The sequence below is a fragment of the Phyllopteryx taeniolatus genome, chromosome 16 (genome assembly GCF_024500385.1).
Source record: "Phyllopteryx taeniolatus isolate TA_2022b chromosome 16, UOR_Ptae_1.2, whole genome shotgun sequence".
NCBI classification, from domain to species: domain Eukaryota; kingdom Metazoa; phylum Chordata; class Actinopteri; order Syngnathiformes; family Syngnathidae; genus Phyllopteryx; species Phyllopteryx taeniolatus.
In genome coordinates, this window is record NC_084517.1 from 10,497,122 (window position 1) to 10,515,391 (window position 18,270).

The following is an 18,270-nucleotide window of genomic DNA, read 5'->3' on the forward strand; positions in this document are numbered from 1 at the left end:
ACCAACCATTTTGCCAAAAATCGAAAAAAAATCGACTTAAAATTCCAAAAACTGTCCGAGGCCAATGCAAGGAAATGCCGGGAAAAGATACAACATGGCGTCTGTAAACCATGTGACATAGAGATAACCAATGCGGAGCAGTGCGATGAGTTCAAATAGTGTCCAGACTTGGTTTTCTACGGTTTGGACGTTAGCTCCCGCCCACCTCTGACAAGCAGACGCTTATTGGCCAGGAGTCACGTGACCCTCCAGCTGATTTCGTTACTGCATGTAGTGTTCTGTTTGTAGCCATTGCTGCACGGTCGTGTTCACATCGTCATCGTCGTGTTTTTGTTTTTATAAACCTGCCGTTATGGCTCATACAGCACAAGCAAATGCCTTCGACGCCAACAACCCTCAAATCCAGGTGGAACACGACAAAAAGCGTCGACAGTTTGTCATAAGACTAAACGGTATGTTCAACGTGTTGATGGTGGTGGTAGCTTTTGGCTAATGTTAGCTCACAGCTTGTTGTTAAATTAGCTTAATTGACCGTATGAACCGCAAGACTTCATAAACTAGTTATCATTGTATACATTATACTATTCACTCATAGTCCCATACATGATTTTTGTGTTGAATTATGGGGAAACAGGTATGAGACTAATACAAACGTTAAATTCTTATCACAAAAGAAAGCAATGCGAATTGGTATTAGAAAACCTTTTAGAGAACCAACTAATCCACTTTTTTCCATTTAAACATGCAGAAATGACTTATTACAGAAAATAAATGCTAAGAAATTACCTGCACTTGCTGGTGTTTAAAAAAACACACAATTTAGGATAAAATAGATAATAATAATAAATATAAATAATAATAAATAGTAACATTTTGAACATTGCATTTTTTGGGGGGGGCAGGGCAAACTTATGAACTACATAAACACAAATCAATCAAACCATTTGTTTGCTTTTCGGAAATCCCGGTCACAGGGATTTTAATTACAATGCAAGTCTTTAATCAGACATGAGTTCAGAAAAACAACTGGAAGCTGCTGCCTGTACTTTTAGCTTCACTAGTTTATCAATTCAAGTAAAAATCCCCTTTCAATACAATGTATTTGGTTGTGTTACCAATATGTACCATTTGCCCAGAGACACAGGCTTGTTTATCTCCCAAAATAATCAATTTGATCTGTCTGTTGAAATTATCCCCAGGAGACAGTTTGACACAAATTGTCACAAGTGAATCGACTCTTACAAAAATAGAATAATGCTCTGTTTAGATGAACATTTTCAGAGAGGTATTATTGCAGCATTGAATCAAATCACCAAATGTTAAATTCTACAGTTTACACTGCTCTATACGAGACTGTTCTGGTTGTTTTAGATGATGTTTTGCCTCTTACCTGAGCAGGTTTCATCAGTTCATGCTTAAAGTATGGGACGGGTCTATCTTAGGCATGGTGGGGAAACCCAAGTATTTATCCTCTAAATTAAAGGCACGCCCCAACCAAGAATGGTTTTACTCCTTTGGCATGCAAAACAATGGTTGTTACGATAAATAGGAGAGGACTACGCAAGCAGGGGCAGTCGTGTGGGTGAAATCGCCTGTTAATATTCCATTCAGTTATAACAATGGTTGTGGAGGCCCCTGAAGGCTAAGTGACTGTGTGTGTTTGTTTCTTATTTGTTAGCGGTAAAATTATCAAATTTAGCATCTTATTTGTTCGAGGCTGAATTATTCAATCTCTGCAGAAGCAATGAAAGGATAGCATTAAATGTTGGAGATATGTGGTGTCTTAAGCCTCTTCCTCTCTCTAGAGGTTTTTCCACATTGATGTAGATAGCCTTCTTCTCTGCTCTTTCAAACCATGCCTTCTCAGTCCAGAATATGTAAATGTTTGTCCTCAAAGGAGTGCTCTTTCTCTTTGATGTGCGAGTAATGGAGTATCACCTCTGTTGGTGTCCAGATTGCACATTCGGTCACATTCATCCTTGGTGTTTACCAATGAGTGGTGGAAGGAAAACTAATGTAAACTAGTAAAATGGGTGGAGACAAACTAACAGTGCTGACTGACTCCCCTCAGGGTCTCACGATCGTGCAGTTCTTCTGTATGAATACGTTGGGAAGAAGACGGTGGACCTGCAACACACTGAAGTTCCAGATGCTTACAGAGGGAGAGGAATTGCCAAACACCTGGCCAAGGTAAAGTCCACCAGCACGGATTAGCATTAAGAAAAGACACTGCAAAATTGTTATTTGTCATGCGTTTCCAACAAGGCCCACCTCATTACTGCAGAATACATGATGCACCATTACTATTACCACTAAATAAATGGCAAAGTTACAAAGAGTAATACAACTAGTGTTCTTTGACCACAGGCGGCCATGGACTTTGTGGTGGAAGAAGATCTGAAAGCTCACCTGACCTGTTGGTACATTCAGAAATACGTCAAAGAAAATCCTCAACCTCGTTACTTCGAACATATTTACCAATGACCTCACGTGGTGCCAAAAGACAGGCGAGAGAGAGAGAGTGACTCTCAGAAGTGAGATAAGCTTTGGATTTAAAGGCTTCCATACAAAAAAAGACCTTCCAGGCATTGTGAGAAGGAAGCAGCTGATCTCCTTGCACGAAACTTCAACGCTGACTTGACTTGGTCACATCTATCCGCAACAAGGGGAAGCTCCTTCGGCAGAAAACAGGACATCCATCAGCTGACTTGAGTCCAATGTCTCTATCAGATGGAAAAGCTTCAGGGTGTGAATTCTTCACCTGTGTGTATCTGAATGAAATGGGGGTCTCATTTTATTTCCTCACAGGTAGAAGCCAGAGCTTATAAGGTGTCTGCACCTTTGTTTTTCTTCACGATGGTTTAACAGAATTTTCACGTAATTTGGCATTTGTTTTCATTTGACCTTCCCTCTGCCGCCATGTTCTGTTGAAATGCATGTTGTGGTCATTTTTTTCACTGGGGTTATGACTTCAAATGTGTAAAAATGTAAATTAGCACCAGACAAAGTAAATGATGCAAGACAACCTTGCGCTAGTTTAAAAGAAATCAAACAAATCTATAGTTTGGTAAGAATGTATTTTCAACCTCACAAGAAATTTACAAATTAGACAGTTTGTTAAAACTCATTTCGCAACACAGCTTTTAAGTTTTTTTCTTGGGCTGAAATTTTGTTGAAAATGCATATTTTGGGGATGTTCGGGTGCTCTATAACAATATACCGAATATATCCATGTGATTTCCTCCACATATTTACCCAACCCCTTTTCTCTTTTTTTTCTGTTGGTCTGTAACCACTTTACTACGGGGTCATACATTGGCTTGTTTAAGCCAAAGTTTGTTTTATTTTGGTGTTTTTTTTTTTTATCTGGAAAGAATACAGATGACACAAGCCTTTTTATTTATGGCACCCATGTGATAGATAGCCTGTCACTGTGACGCGTGCAAATGGACAAACCAGCATTTTAAAAACAGCACAGCTGCATCCAGGGCATTTCTATTCAAGTTCCACCACATCCTTTGTTGATTCTAGAACTTGAAACTGGATGGCTGAAGTTTACACACCACATTCTATTGTTGTCATTTTCTTTCTGAATCACAATGAATCATACTTGTGGATTTCACAATGAGATGATATTGTGTTTCAAATGTTTCACTGTGGTTTCCCCTAGTTTGGCTCACTTTGCTGTTGACAATCTAGGTGTTGAGGAGAAACAAACCTCAGGAAGTTGCTTACACTCTGGCAGAACTACATTCACATGCAGGGCCAATTGTCTGCTTTAAATGCAGAAAATCACAAGCTTAGGTGGCAATCACCTATTAATAGGCAATATTTCATTTTTTGTGTATATGTATGTGTGCATTATCTTGAGAGCAGATTGACTTAACCCTTTCAAACATTCACTTGACTGGTAAAATGTGTTGTTTTGTGCTTGACACTTTATTGTATGAATAAAGTAAAAAATATACACAAACATGTTTTTTTAGGGAGCAATGTAATTCACAAAAAGTGGTGGAAGAGTTACAATACATACACATTTATAATATTACTGGAAACGAACGTGAGTGATTTTGTGAAATTTACCTTTTTGTTTTTGGTTGTTTACAGATCTCATGGTGGTGATGTTTCTAAGGGAAACAGAAAACTGCCTTTTTTACCCATGTGGGTACCTACATGCATACATGAACAATTATTGTATTATTATTAGCTGTAGTACACATACGAGGTGTGTCAGAAAGGTTCCAGGACCGGTCTCACAAACTATACATTTCAAACCGAAACGACAAACTATAGGTTTTCCCCTCCAATTTAATCACTCATGAGTATATGCTTGTGACCAACTCTCTGCAGCCATTGAACTTTTTTTTCTGCACCATGTCGCCAAGCAATGATGATACCAATGAGACCAGACTTGCTAGGGAGATTAATCACTGGTGATGTGTCATGGATCTTCAAGTGCGACCTGGAGATCAAATCAGCCTTCAGTGGAAAAATCTAAAGTCGCTAAGACTGAAGAAAGCAAGACTGTCCACACCCTAAGTCAAAGTCATGTTGATCACATTCTCCGATGTAAGGGGCATCGCCCACTGAATTCTTGCCACAGTGCCAGATGATCAACCAACACGTCTACAAACACATCCTGCGCCATTTGCGTAGTTCATTGCGCATGAAGAGGCAGACAACTGGTGGCTGCTTCGCCATGACAATGCCCTGAGCATCTGACAGTTCCTGGCCGAGAAGAACATTATCGTGGTGACTTTATTGATTTGATTTATTGCATTGGTAAACAAATGCAATTGGTTTGATGGAAATAAGAGACCTTGGAGGGAAGTGAACTATCAAAATGTGGATGGGAAAACTGTCGAAAGGTATGGGTGTGACACAGTATGTCACAGAAGAGTCCATGTAAAATTAAAAGGTAAAGTCCATGAAGAAGTGGTTAGACCAGCCTTGATGTACGGATTGGAAGGAACACCACGCAAGAAAGTATAAGAAAAGATGTTTAATGAAGATGTTGCAATGGATGTCTGGAGTAATGAAAAAGAAATAATAAGAAATGAATACTTCGAGGGGTTCAGCGAAGGTAACCCAAGTTTCAAAGAAAGTAGGTCAACAAAGAAAACTGAGTGGTTTGGACATATGATGAACTGAAGGATAGCAATGTAGGAAGAGAAGTGATGCAGATCTAAGTCCAATACAGGGAAGACTTGAAAACAAGGAAGACCAAGAACCGGATGGAAAGTGCATTGTATTGAATCAGATCTGGTGAAAGGATGCCCTATACAGGAACATTTGGAGAAGCCTCATACCTACAAAATAAATAACGTTTACGATGAGGCCGTGAGTGTGATTTAGACAAACTGTCATGCTGTATAGGAATTGCACTGTGTGATTTCATTTGCTCTCTCATTGGAGCTAAGTATAAATGTAACAGTCATCAGCATATAGCACAGCATGTTGGGGCTTCTGGTGTCACATCCAAAACGTGAAGTCGTTGTTATGTTGGCGTCAGGTTACAGCACGTACACAGCCTCGAGAGCAGGAACCCGGAGGCAGAGCACGCGAAGGAACAGCATGGGTGAGTACCCGCCCCGGCACTCAACAATACATAAATAATTGTCCAAAAAAACAGAATATGATACATACGCTTTTTTTCCTACTCATTAACTGATAAAAATGTCAAGCATCTTTCTCAGTTCATGTAGGATTTAAAATGTATTTGTTTTGACGGTTAATTCGAGTAATCGTCAAATTTCTGCTCACATATAGTACGTTGAATGCGTCATAAGTATATATTTCTTTTGACCTCTCAAAACGGCAACGTTCTCGTCTTAAGTACGTCACGTAGACGCACTTATTCTATGCATTGTAGGAATTGTAGTTTAATTTTGCTTAGAAGTAATTGTAAATTGCTTTCTGAAAACTACATTACCCAGTGAGACTTGTACCACAATGCGTCACTTGGCATCACGACTCTATCTCCAACATGGCGTCGCTGGGAAGGAGGCGCGGTGTCCCAGTAAGCAGGGAGAGGTCAGTTACTTCACATCGTGCTCATTTCACCAAAATGTTTCGGCGTAATTCAACCGTTTGTCTATGTCACCTCTCGTTAGACAAAGAGCGTGTCTATCTTTCAGGTATTGAACGAGAAGCCTTCTCGGAGAATCTGAATTTTATTATGTGCTTAGCTAATATTAGCATGCTAAGTTGCTAACGCGTCTGCTAGCTAGTGCTAGCAAGGAAGCAAACTAGGCTCTCATGTGATGTTTGGTTATTTCAGATCAACCGAAACCCCTGGGAATTTTTTTAATATTCACCTCGGTGGTAATTTGTGCAATTGTCTCTCAATGATACGCTAAATGGTGTATTGTGTCTTGAATATGCTACGTTGTTTTCGCTAAGTAACATGGAGCCTTCTTAACTTAGCTGGCTAATCACATAACTTTCTTCCATGCAAGCCAGTTCGCCTCGCTTGGTTTCGCGGTGTCCTGTGTGGGTTACAAAAAGCTACCGTACCCGTTTCTTGTTCGAATGCAACAACCTTGGGCTTTTTAGTTGATTTCGGAATCCTTCTTAAATTAATGTTCATGAGTTAATCTTTACAGAGGCCGTATTTTTGTTATCTTATAGCGTTGAACGTATTCTTAATTTCCCTCTTAATATATGTATCTGAACATAATTACTGTGGAGCAACATTGATGCAAAATCTGATTTTATAAACATTCATCATTCACGTCTCGTATAGAGGAGTGCCTTGATTTAGTTAGTTAAATTCATTCCGTGACCACGTTAGGAATTTAAAACACGCATTTCTATTCAGCTTTCCACATTGAAATGAATGGAAATTAGAGTTGTAAGTTTGTAACCAATGCTTATTTTAATAATTTTGTAATCTTTTTTTCATTGATGAATTGGATTTTAAAAACCGTAACTTCCGTCCCTTTATTAAAATTAAGGACATTTCAAATTGACAGTGTAAAAAATGCACACACATGCGTTGATTATGATTCAGTCTCACATGTCAAAGAATAGGTGAAAATGTTGATCACTGTTTTCCAAAGTAAAAGCAAATGTTTGCAAATGTATTATTTGATTAAACACAAAGATAATCAGTCTGCTTTCATGGAGGACCACATAAATCTGAGAATATTTCATGTTGAGATCCTGAAATTCTGAGGATTTGGACAATTTTATGTTCAGCAGTGTCTCTGAATAATTGATTGTCAGACTATTATCCAATTCATTTGATAATCAATTAATTGTCGATTATTCGATTAATTGTTGCACCTCTAATTGAAACACCATTAATCCGTCCCAAAAAACACCAACTAATTTTTTTGTTGCATATTTTTTAATCAGAAAAATAGCACTTTACAGTATTGTACTTTAAAAACGTATAGTAAAAGCGTAATGTTAAAGAATTAAACAGTTTGTACATCATGATAATTCAACGGCTATTGTGCTGCTCATTCTGGCCTTGGTCACCAGGGGAAGAATAATACATACAGAACCCCTACACGGAGATTTGAAGATAAAACACAAAATACCACCGTTTCAACAAAGTTGCAATGTTTTGCAAAGGATAACGCATATATGCCTGTGAGGATTGTTGTATGGTCTGTTTGCATGTGTTGCTACTGCTTGTGTTGAAATAAGAGTTGTTTAAAGGTTTAGAAATACCACGGCATTTCTGTTAGTTCATCTATGGCATTTTGCATTCTCTGTTAGCATTAAGCTAGCAGACTTTTGCAGAACAAAGGTAATGTGCTTTGGTTTAATACACAAGTCTAATTCTTTGTTTTATGTTTATTTTAAAGTAAATGTCAACTGGAAGTGGCAATAAACAGCTTCAAGTAAGCACTTTGTTTCCTTTTTCAAGGATTCTTCACAATCTGCCAAATTTTTGCTTGCAACTCAAGACCCCCCGCCCAAAAAACAAACAAACAAAAAAAAAAAAACCACACAGCCAAGCAACAACTCGTATCTCACAAACCTTGTAAGTCGGAGTACCACTGTATTCCTTTGCTACTAGTTTGCAGTTCAAATGGTTTACAACTTAACCAACCAAAAATTGAACAGTGGTAACAGACAGTCTCAGTTTTAGAAAACAAAACAATCTAAAAAAAAAAGGGGGGGGGGGGGGGGGAGGGTACTTTGGTGACCTAATGAAACACCAATTTGTTTCTTCAATTTCTTGATCATTTTAATGCCTAGTACCACAAAAGTTTAATTACTTGAAGAATACAATTAATGTGACAAAAATGCAGCTGATTCCATAGTATGTCCTACTTAGCATAGACGTTAATAGTATTACTAGTGATTTTGGTTACTATCAAGAAAACAAGGGAAATGGCTAGATATCAGCTCTCAAATCAAACTCTTATGATCTATTTTGGTTGTCATCATGTCCAAACAAATGTACCTTTAGTTATACCAGGCATTTAAAATAAACAAGAAACTGAAGAAACAAGGGTGGTCTAATTTTTTTCCATGACTGTACATATTCAGTAAAATCATGCAAGAAATCATTGCTTACGATTTAATGATTAATATGTTTAGCTACATGATACATCCATTTAGTAAAATGTGTTTGTTTTGTGATGTTTGTTTAGTTTTTTTGAGAGAGAGAATTGTTGTTTTTTTGAAGAATTTCTTTTGTTTATTTTTTTTATATTAAGAAAATCTGGTAAGTAGGGTCTGGAAAGTTTCAAATGGGTTGCAATAAAACAACAATTGAAATACAGATAATGTTACAAGAGGCTGTTTGAAGTATTGGCAAAATGTTGCTTAAAATCTTACATGAAACAACTTGTGCATGTTATGTTGTTGTTCTTTTAGGTGTTATATTGTAGTGGGAGTTATCCGCAGTAAAAGAGCGAGTGTGAAGGCTCGGGTGAAAATATAGACAGTCCAGTGTATACAATGAGTGGTGTTTTATTTTTTTGTCCTCAGTATTCCCTTCCTGTCACCCCGTCTGTACAGGGGAGTGATGGCGGCGACCGACTGCTACATTGTTCACGAGATCTACAATGGGGAGAACGCACAGGACCAGTTTGAGTATGAGCTGGAGCAAGCACTGGAGGCCCAGTACAAATACATTGTTATTGAGCCCACGCGCATCGGAGATGAGACGGCGCGGTGGATTACGGTGGGCAACTGCTTGCACAAGACGGCCGTGTTGTCAGGCGCCGCTTGCCTCCTGACACCGCTTTCCCTGCCTCCGGAATACTCGCGCTACGTGGCGCTGCCCGCCGGCGCCCTCAGTGTGGCCTGCGCTGCCCTCTACGGAATTTCGTGGCAGTTTGACCCCTGCTGCAAGTACCAGGTGGAATATGACAGCCAAAAACTGTCGCGGCTGCCCCTGCATACACTCACCTCCTCCACGCCCGTGGTCTTGGTACGCAGGGATGACATCCACAGAAAGAGACTCCATAACACGATAGCACTGGCCGCGCTGGCGTACTGCGCCAAGAAGATATATGAACTCTATGCTGTATGAGTGCACTCTGAAGACCATTTAAGAACCAATGGGGAAAAAAGGAAAATTAAAAAAAACAACAACAAACCTATCCACAGTCTGGTGTAGGAAAAGTGGAAGGTCACAATCGGGCCCACAGCACCTGTGGTGGCTGCTCCCATGTTGAACTTTGATCAGAGGGATATAGTTAAAACGAGAAGGAAGTCTTTTTTTTTCCCCCCCATTTGTTTTCTTTAAGTGACAACCACAGCACACACACGATCTCTGTAGTACCCTTGTGCCTCCTTACCTGCATTCTGACCCTTCAAAGTTCGTGTAAAGGCTCCAACAGAACCTGCCTGGTTGAGCTGAACGGATGTGATTAGAGCTTTACCCTTTCCCTCGTAGTTTTGCTGTACTCCCTTACTTGCTGATCAGTAACTCACCTTTCATTAAACATTAGGCTATTTCAAAGGCGTGTTTCTGTATGTGACTTTCTCCCAGCAAACAGATCATGTCCATTTAACAGAAACCATTAAAATTTGTATACAGTGAAACCCCATTTATCGCGGGTGATACATTTCAGACCAATGTACGATAGGTGAAAATCTGTGCTAGAGAAAATTTTGTTTTACACCTGCACACTTCAAACATTTAAACTTACTAAAATTCACTTTTTCTATCATTATTTAGTATTTCTCAGCAGCTGATATCACTCTCGCTTGCACAGTTCTCCAAATAAGTTTTCAAGTGTGCTTGCTTCAAGTTATTTGTTTACACCCAGTTGAAGTTTACTGTAAAACACAGCACAGGAGAATAAAACATTCCACATTTAAACACCAAAATGTTCCATCCAATGTTAAAATGAAGGACGTCTGCTAGCTTAATGCTAACAATGCAAAACGCAATAGAAATTTGCATAAATGTTATGGTAATTATAAACCTTCAAACAACTGATACTTGCAACACATTCCAGCGCATACAACAGGTGCCAAACTCCAGACCCGGGGGGCCACACCTGGCCCACCACGTCATTTTTTGTGAAATAAAATAAAATTTCCATTGTTCTTGCTAAAAATCTGTGACAAAATTTCAAATCATAATATATTGCAAGCGTTTTTTTGTTACCAAATCCATTTCTTTATACAGTAGCTTGAACAATAGTTGAACAAACTATTATGTTTGACTTCTAATTTCCAATCTATTTAGCCATCAATATGTTGCATATATGTGATGTAATGATGAGGTGATGAAACATTTATTTGGTTTCACAGTCCTCACCGCCCTCGAAGGGAAACTCCACAAACATTGTGGCCCGTGACAAAAATGAGCCGCTTCTCCTCACTAGGGTCGCGGGCGTGCTGGAGCCTATCACAGCTATCTTCGGGCGAAAGGCGTGGTACACCCTGAACTGGTCGCCAGCCAATTGCAGGGCACAAAGAAACAAACAACCATTCGCACTCACATTCACACCTACGGGCAATTCAGAGTTGTCAATTAACCTACCATGCATGTTTTTGGGATGTGGGAGGAAACCGGAGTGCCTGGAGAAATCCAACGCAGGCACGGGGAGAACATGCAAACTCCACACAGGCGGGGCTGGGGATTGAACCCCGGTCCTCAGAACTGTGAGGCTGACGCTCTAACCAGTCGTTCACCGTGCCGACCTATGTGGATCCTCATATGACAAAACCAAGGTGTCTTTTGAAATGAACTTTAATACTAAATCCATGTTAGAGAGTCACTCTGGAGGTTTAAATAACCAAAACACGGACCTTTAAAAATCTGAGATATATCAGTGGTGTGAATGATGAACTGTGATATAGTGAGGGTTCACTGTTGTGTCTTGTTCATGTAGCTTTAATATCCAGCACTTATCCAGTCGAGACCTTGTGTGACGATGATGAATGCTGTCACTGAATGTTCTCATTTAAAACCCAACACAACCTTCAAAGGGAAGACCCTAAATGTATGTGGGTTTAACAGCAAACCAAACCCTTATTGAAACAAATACAATACGAGGACAAGATCGACTTGCCAGTTTTCTGCCCATCTTGGGTAGTCGAAGAAGCGGAACGCTCTGTCTAACGGTATCCTACAGTGCCAGGATGGGAACTTTTATACCCAATGCTTCTTTCACAGTGTGTGTGATGAAAGCAATTGTCCAACAACTATTTCCTGATTATGGGATACCATGACGGTTGTGTCACAACCCACACAGTTGCAGCAATAAACTGATTTGGAAAGGCAGAGGTGAATAAATGCCTGAGCGTGTCGGTAATGATGTCAGAAAAAAGTGATGACATTGACATTGTACAGGAGAGCTTCAGTGTCATAAAAATAGGTTGATTGGATTGTCACTATAATAACAGGCTTTTGAGATGTATTCCATCAATTCTTGAGTCAACACAGTCCAACTAAAATATTGATAGCTGAAATAAGAATAATCCACGACCACAATTTCTTCAAAATCCAAGTTGAATGCTTCTGGAAATGCTAAAATTGGTTTTCCACTTGTAAATGTGCAATCCTGATCAAATCCTACTTTTGACACTGCAATCACACAGTGAGTTCCACTCCAAACAAATCAGCTTTGCCTGACTTTTGGATTCTCACAGAGATTTAATGGGAATATCTTTCAAAAGCTGATCTATAAAAAAACTAGACGGGCTATTAAAAAAAGAAAGTCTTGACTGAGCTTTGATGAAAACTTTAGAGATAATTATTGATTTTAAAGGTTAACATCTGTGTTGACGGGTCAGCATTACAGCCTCATGAAGCTTACAGTATATTTCACTTATACTTATTTCACAAATATATGGTTTTAAGGAAATATATAATTTTAAGCAACTTTAATTTTGGGCAGTTAGGTAATTTTTAGAAAAGCAACAGCTAATCAATCAACAGACAATCAAAGTTATATTTATATGTCTACCTGTGTTAGAAATGATTGGCTGCATGCTTACACAACACAGCATACACTTTTATTTGATACATTGCATTACAGCTACACATCCAGATATCCTTATAGACATATAATTGCATTACACTTACTCGCACCGACACAACAAACGCACACCATATCAACATAGGGTGCGTTGGGGAGTATACTCTGGGCGCGCTCATCGCAACCCGGAACCTTCGGTAACTCAGAGCGTTGGTAGTGTGTGTGCCACTCGATAAAAGTAAAACTGACACATTCAATGTACTGACGCATCCCTAGCAATAGCCAACACGTTCAGTAGTAACGTTATAGAAAGTGGAACACGCACTGTCTCTGGGTGCTGCGGTCACGTGACGCGCTGGGAACATCGGACTGAATTTCTGAACGGACCCCAAACACTAGGCTGGAGCTCGGATTGGTCGATTACTGCATGACGTCACGACGGGAACCCGTTTTGGGCCATAACACAAGCGGTCGAGAAACTTTGCCGTCTCTCTTCTATGAGCGTTGTTCTGAACCAAGTGAATGGGAGTTCAGTGTTGAATCTGCACCAACCTTATTGTTTGACTTTGTATTTTCGACTAAATTGTTAAACTTTTACTTCGGCCTAATCATTGAAGTTCTACCTCGACCAGAATAAAGGAACCGGGCAAGAGAGGTTTGTACGGCCGGCAGGTTATACCCGGGCCGCGACTTTTTTTTGTTCTCTTTTCCTAACCTCTAACAACTGTAAGTAGCAGTTGTAGTTGGAACTAATGCAACATTTTGGAATAGAGGATTACTGTATAAATGTGCCATTAGTTATTTTAACACATCTTTCAGAGGCACAACAATATCAAACCAGAGCATCTAACGTGTTTTTAATCTTACGTTTATGTAAAACAAAATAAACAACACACATTCACACAAAATAAACATAGTAACGCGTTTTGTACAACACGTGAATCGTTTTTATGCTGCTGGTGACGGGCAGAGTAAAACGTCAACTCCCATGAACCATTGCGAGATACAACCCGGAAGTAAATGGCGTGGTCCTTAGGCGTCCTGCGAGGTAGACGTCAGTCAGTGTTGTGTATGTGAAAACTAGATACGAGTCGAGACTCAAGTGAGCCACTGTGCAAATCAAGGTGGGTACTGTATTGTTATTAAAATATTTGTTGCACTGGCGGAGCTGGCTAACGTTAGCATTAGCCACGAATTACAGTATTTGTGATGACCAAACGGTGCTACATTGAACTATGTTCTTCGGTAGAATTGGAGGTCAGTCTTCCCACAAATTAACTTTGCTCGAAATTTGAGCCAAGTTGAACACAAAGCTACGGCAACAAGTAGATACACAGTTTAATTGTACCTTCGTTCTGCCACCTTGTGGAAGAGAATTGAATTGTTCTTTCTGTAACTATACGTCGCTGGCATAGATAGACGAACAAATATTAATTATTTGTAGTGAATAAATAATTTGAATTTAAAGAAAATATAAGTGAAAGATTAATTCTTTAACATGTTAGAAATCTGAAAATCTGCTTAATAAACAATTGCTTCAAGGCATTTAATCAAAGTCAATGAGTTTGTATTATTCAAAATTTTGATGCCAACATTTTAATTTTCCAAATATTGTTTTTTCGGCCTCCTTGACTACTACTAATTGGTATCAATATCAGCCCAGAAAAAGATGTATCGGGTCTATCTCTAGTTTAGGTGATGGAGCGCGTCACTGGTGGAGGAACGCTGCCAGCACTGCTTCTCGCAAGCGTGGGGTTTTTAGTTCTCTGTCGCATACTTGGCCGACTTCGAGCTGGAGCTGCTCTGCAGGATGCAGTGGTGGTCATCACGGGCGCCACCTCTGGATTGGGCAAAGGTCAGCATCCTGCTCACATCTTCTCGGCTTCAGCTGACACGTTGATACTCTGATCGATGTAGCTTTTGTTCTTTTGTGATTTTGCCAGTGTAGAATGTGCACACGTGTTCCACAGCGCAGGAGCTCGATTGGTATTATGTGGTCGAGATGCAGGTCGACTGCAGCAGGTGGTGAAGGAGCTGAATGCAAGCGCAAGGGGCGGAAAGCCGCAGGTATTCACTGGACTTGATTTGAATAGCACTACTCTGTATAAAAACACGACAACAAAACATAGAAATAAGAAATAGAAATAAATTGGTTTTATAAACTGTAGTTACTGTATGTTATGTACTGTAGTAAATCAAGGTACAACTGTATTTAGCTTTCGTGTTGACACTGCCAGAGGGTTATTCAGTTACAGTATGTTCATTAGTGGGGCTGCAGTTTTGCGGTGGTTTAGAACTGAACTGCATCACTACAAGGGGTCCTCGGTTTACGACGGCCCCGACCTGCGACATTTCGAAGTTACAAACGGCGCGGAATAGGAATACGTCAACAAAATGGCACAAGAAAACACTCTCACTTACTGACGTACTTACTCTTTTTAATTACTATATATTTACTGCAATTATGACTTTATGACTACGTTACTGTAGGTTGGTGACTAACTTGGCATAAGAATTCACAAGGAGACAGGCTTTTTTTTTTTTTTTACCACATTACTTAGTGCTTTTCATTTGTTTTATATTCATGGCCGAGAAGTGGTTTCCATACAAATATTTGCCGTTCCTATGACATCATGAGGTTACAAATGGCAAGCGATAAACTAGTTTGCGTGCAATGAATAAGTAGACAAATATTACAAGCACCATGCTGCAGTACATTTCTTCAGTACTGATAATTTTGGTATTTACTCAGTGTTGTTTTATTTCCAAAGAACTGTGCCTGTTTAAAAGTTTGCTTTATCACCACTTGTCAGATTCTCTTGCATTAAGAACTGATTTATTATTATTTTTTTTGTCTCAAATGTTTGTGAGGAATAATGGTTCTGTGTTCACCTGCAGAGGTACGTTCCCAGCACTGTTACCTTCGACCTGGCCGACACACATTCGATAGACAGAGCGGCCGAGGACATCTTGAAGTGTTACGGACGAGTGGATGTCCTCATCAATAATGCCGGGATCAGTTACCGTGGCAACATACTGGATACTCACATATCGGTTCAGAGGGATGTCATGGAAACAAATTACTTCGGGCCAATCGCTCTTACGCAAGGTCAGTGAGGAGAGTGACGTTAGCTCGGTGGGATAGTGGTTAGCACGTTTGCTATTGGTCAATTTATTCATTCGCCAAACACCTGTTGTGGATTTTGACCTTCAGGTCCTTGTTAGAGAACAGCAAGTTGTGCTAAAAGTACTGAAACATTGAACAGTTGGACGTGCATTTAAACGTTTACAAAAGTTAAACAAATGAAGTTCATCCTGAATTTCACCCAAAAGCCCCAAATCCATAACCTTTGGTGGAAGGAGACAAAAATTATTATTATTTTTTTTTCTAATTCTTCCCTTTCTTCTCGTCAGCTCTCCTGCCATCCATGGTTCGACAGCGCAGTGGCCACATTGTTGTCATCAGCAGCGTTCAGGGCAAGATCGCTATTCCTTACAGATCGGCCTGTAAGTTTTCTTTATTTTATAAATGTTTGTCTCACGTTGAATGCAATGAAACAGGATCCTGCTTTGTACCCTGTGCGGTCAGATGCAGCGTCCAAACACGCCACCCAGGCCTACTTTGATTGTTTACGGGCTGAGGTAGAGTGTTACGGAATTCCAGTGACTGTCATTAGTCCAGGATATATCAGGACAAATCTGTCCGTCAATGCTGTCATGGGCGACGGCTCCAAATATGGCGGTAAGGCTGAACAAAGATTTTATTGTACTCTCAAAATATCGCACAAGGGAATGGCAAAAAGGGTCCCCGAAGGTACATTCCATGGCAAACATAATGTCATCTTATATTGGGACACACTCCACCTTGCATTTCTACACACAAGCAATCAAATCTAGAGTAAGCGACACAACCTGAGAAACAGGCAAGTTAACACTTGTAAATGTATTTTTGCATTGCAGTGCATTGGATGGAATGAACTGTAAAAATTGAATATATTGACTCTCCTTGACTTCTTAAAACATCCAATCCAACAATTTAGCCTTTACAAAGATAATAATGTCACCTGTTCGTTGGACACTGTAAGCATTATTCATTTTTTATGTTTATTATCTCAACAAAGGCCACACACCTCCATTAACTGTATTGTTATATTGGTTTTACTTTGTTGTTTATACTTTATATTGTTTTTGCTTTGTCAATGTAAACAAAGCACATACCTAAATTGAGTTACCAAACTAGGAGAAGCTATTGTGCGTGTTCTTATGTTACTGAGGAATGAGAGTCATTATTCATCGAAACATAGCTTTCACCTTTTACCCAATTTAACCACTGAATGCATCTTTTTTATTATATTTATAAGTTTGTTTGATTCTGCATAATGACCTGATCTTTTTTTGTTGAAAGTATATGGAAACTTACTCATACGTGAAAATATGCTGCATAAATTAGTAAAAAAAATTGCAGGTAATTCAGCACAATCGTGTTTTCTCTGTTATTGCAGTACAATTGACTGTAGTGTTTTTAGCATCTAATGTAATGCAAAATTATTCATATGCTGGCCAAACAGAGTTAAAAGTATTTTTAAAAAATTGGTATCTGTCTTGAGCACCATGTTGGTGACCCCTGACTTAAAACATTCTGATCCCATATAGATGCACACACAACTTTAGCTGTGTCTTGATAAATGGTTTGAATACATTTTTACATAAAACTTGTGTGCATAAAGCATAGAGTTAAGTCTTTTTCCACGTTCTTGTGTTGTGTGTCAAAAAAAGATCCAGTCAACATTCACTTTCACTTAAAACTACATGAACATCTTTGACTTAACGGGAATAAAGGTTGCCAGTGTTGCATCAGCTATGCAGTAATGGAACCAAAGTTAATTTCAAATGACAAGACAGGAAACAATCAAGTGCACGATGGACAGGAGCAAAATTTTTGTAGTGTGATGTTTTGATGCATGTTTTGTTTCTTGTCGCTACTTTCAGTTGTGGACACGACCACAGCGACGGGTCGGGATCCCAGGGATGTGGCTCACGCAGTTCTGAAAGCTGTGCGTCACAAGAGCAAAGACGTTGTTTTGGCTGGACCTATGCCCATGGTGGCCATTTATCTCCGCACACTGTGGCCTGCCCTTTTCTTTAAAATCACGTCGTCCCGCGCTCGTAAGGAGCACAAACAGAAAAATACTTGAGGCCACAAGGACAAATATGGACACGGGATGTTGTCTGTCTGTGAAATAAACCAGAAAACTTGTGAATAAATAATGTTGGTTGTTTGTATAATTTTGGGAAGTAAATATTTTACTTGTCACATTTTCAACATTAGTGTTTAAAAAGCATGTTTTTTTTTGTATGTGACCTTATTTCTGAGCTCTACGTTTTAGGCACCTAAAAAAGAAATTTTTTGGGGGGGAAACTTTGCAGCTCCATTTTCAGTAATTAGTTGCAGTTGCATACTTTGTTCAAGGTCACAAATATGGTGGTAGTCCTAAGTCCTAAACAACCCATGTATCTACTTCATGCCAAAATCTGTACCAAAGTTTCAAATTGTCTTCCCTTTTAATAACATTATTCCAAGCATTTTTTTTGTCTGTTCCCTTTTCAAAATAAACAGAACAATAGTTGAACAAACTATTTTCTTTGATGTCTGATTTCAAAACTAGTCATCCGTCAATATGTTGTGTATGATGAGTCAATTTACATTCATATGGTTTCCGTTAGAAACGGCCCTCTGAGGGAAACCATAACCAAAATGTGGCCTGCAACAAAAATGAGTCATCACTGCTCTAAATTGTGCACTTAAAAACCTTAGGGTCTATTTCAGCAGATTTAAAAAAAAAAAAAAAAGTCAAGTCACTTTTGT

The 18,270-nt window shown here is 39.3% G+C and overlaps 3 protein-coding genes across 9 annotated transcripts; all 3 read left to right on the forward strand.

Annotated features, from left to right (window-relative positions):
- Window positions 1–242: 242 nt before the first annotated feature.
- natd1 (protein NATD1) lies at window positions 243–3,135 on the forward strand. The gene is made up of 3 exons (XM_061749614.1): window positions 243–452; window positions 2,072–2,190; window positions 2,368–3,135. The coding sequence occupies exons 1-3, from the start codon at window positions 353–355 to the stop codon at window positions 2,482–2,484; spliced, it is 336 nt and encodes a 111-aa protein (XP_061605598.1). The 5' UTR covers window positions 243–352; the 3' UTR covers window positions 2,485–3,135.
- A 2,347-nt stretch (window positions 3,136–5,482) lies between these two features.
- Window positions 5,483–9,931, forward strand: tmem11 (transmembrane protein 11). 4 transcript variants are annotated; one of them, XM_061749610.1, is made up of 3 exons: window positions 5,483–5,578; window positions 5,937–6,033; window positions 8,953–9,931. In XM_061749610.1, the coding sequence occupies exons 1-3, from the start codon at window positions 5,500–5,502 to the stop codon at window positions 9,497–9,499; spliced, it is 723 nt and encodes a 240-aa protein (XP_061605594.1). In that variant the 5' UTR covers window positions 5,483–5,499; the 3' UTR covers window positions 9,500–9,931. The 4 variants fall into 4 exon arrangements, with proteins under 4 accessions (XP_061605594.1, XP_061605595.1, XP_061605597.1 ...); XM_061749611.1 differs by having other exon boundaries at window positions 5,485–5,578; window positions 8,983–9,931; XM_061749613.1 differs by lacking the exon at window positions 5,483–5,578 and having other exon boundaries at window positions 6,006–6,137; window positions 8,983–9,931.
- A 2,925-nt stretch (window positions 9,932–12,856) lies between these two features.
- Window positions 12,857–18,051, forward strand: dhrs7b (dehydrogenase/reductase (SDR family) member 7B). 4 transcript variants are annotated; one of them, XM_061750006.1, is made up of 7 exons: window positions 12,857–13,059; window positions 14,095–14,259; window positions 14,353–14,471; window positions 15,303–15,513; window positions 15,819–15,911; window positions 15,994–16,146; window positions 17,394–18,051. In XM_061750006.1, the coding sequence occupies exons 2-7, from the start codon at window positions 14,103–14,105 to the stop codon at window positions 17,597–17,599; spliced, it is 939 nt and encodes a 312-aa protein (XP_061605990.1). In that variant the 5' UTR covers window positions 12,857–13,059; window positions 14,095–14,102; the 3' UTR covers window positions 17,600–18,051. The 4 variants fall into 4 exon arrangements, with proteins under 4 accessions (XP_061605990.1, XP_061605992.1, XP_061605989.1 ...); XM_061750005.1 differs by lacking the exon at window positions 12,857–13,059 and adding an exon at window positions 13,072–13,528; XM_061750007.1 differs by lacking the exon at window positions 12,857–13,059 and adding an exon at window positions 13,072–13,528 and having other exon boundaries at window positions 14,100–14,259.
- Window positions 18,052–18,270: the final 219 nt, after the last annotated feature.

Excerpts from the sequence above, each read along its gene's own strand:
- natd1 (XM_061749614.1), top strand. The coding sequence starts at position 353 with ATGGCTCATACAGCACAAGCAAATGCCTTCGACGCCAACAACCCTCAA. Across the intron at positions 453-2,071 it reads GTTTGTCATAAGACTAAACG|GGTCTCACGATCGTGCAGTT; the intron begins GTATGTTCAACG and ends GACTCCCCTCAG. Across the intron at positions 2,191-2,367 it reads TTGCCAAACACCTGGCCAAG|GCGGCCATGGACTTTGTGGT; the intron begins GTAAAGTCCACC and ends CTTTGACCACAG.
- tmem11 (XM_061749610.1), top strand. The coding sequence starts at position 5,500 with ATGTTGGCGTCAGGTTACAGCACGTACACAGCCTCGAGAGCAGGAACC. Across the intron at positions 5,579-5,936 it reads CACGCGAAGGAACAGCATGG|TGAGACTTGTACCACAATGC; the intron begins GTGAGTACCCGC and ends TACATTACCCAG. Across the intron at positions 6,034-8,952 it reads GTCCCAGTAAGCAGGGAGAG|TATTCCCTTCCTGTCACCCC; the intron begins GTCAGTTACTTC and ends TTTTGTCCTCAG.
- dhrs7b (XM_061750006.1), top strand. The coding sequence starts at position 14,103 with ATGGAGCGCGTCACTGGTGGAGGAACGCTGCCAGCACTGCTTCTCGCA. Across the intron at positions 15,912-15,993 it reads TATTCCTTACAGATCGGCCT|ATGCAGCGTCCAAACACGCC; the intron begins GTAAGTTTTCTT and ends CTGTGCGGTCAG. Across the intron at positions 16,147-17,393 it reads CGACGGCTCCAAATATGGCG|TTGTGGACACGACCACAGCG; the intron begins GTAAGGCTGAAC and ends CGCTACTTTCAG.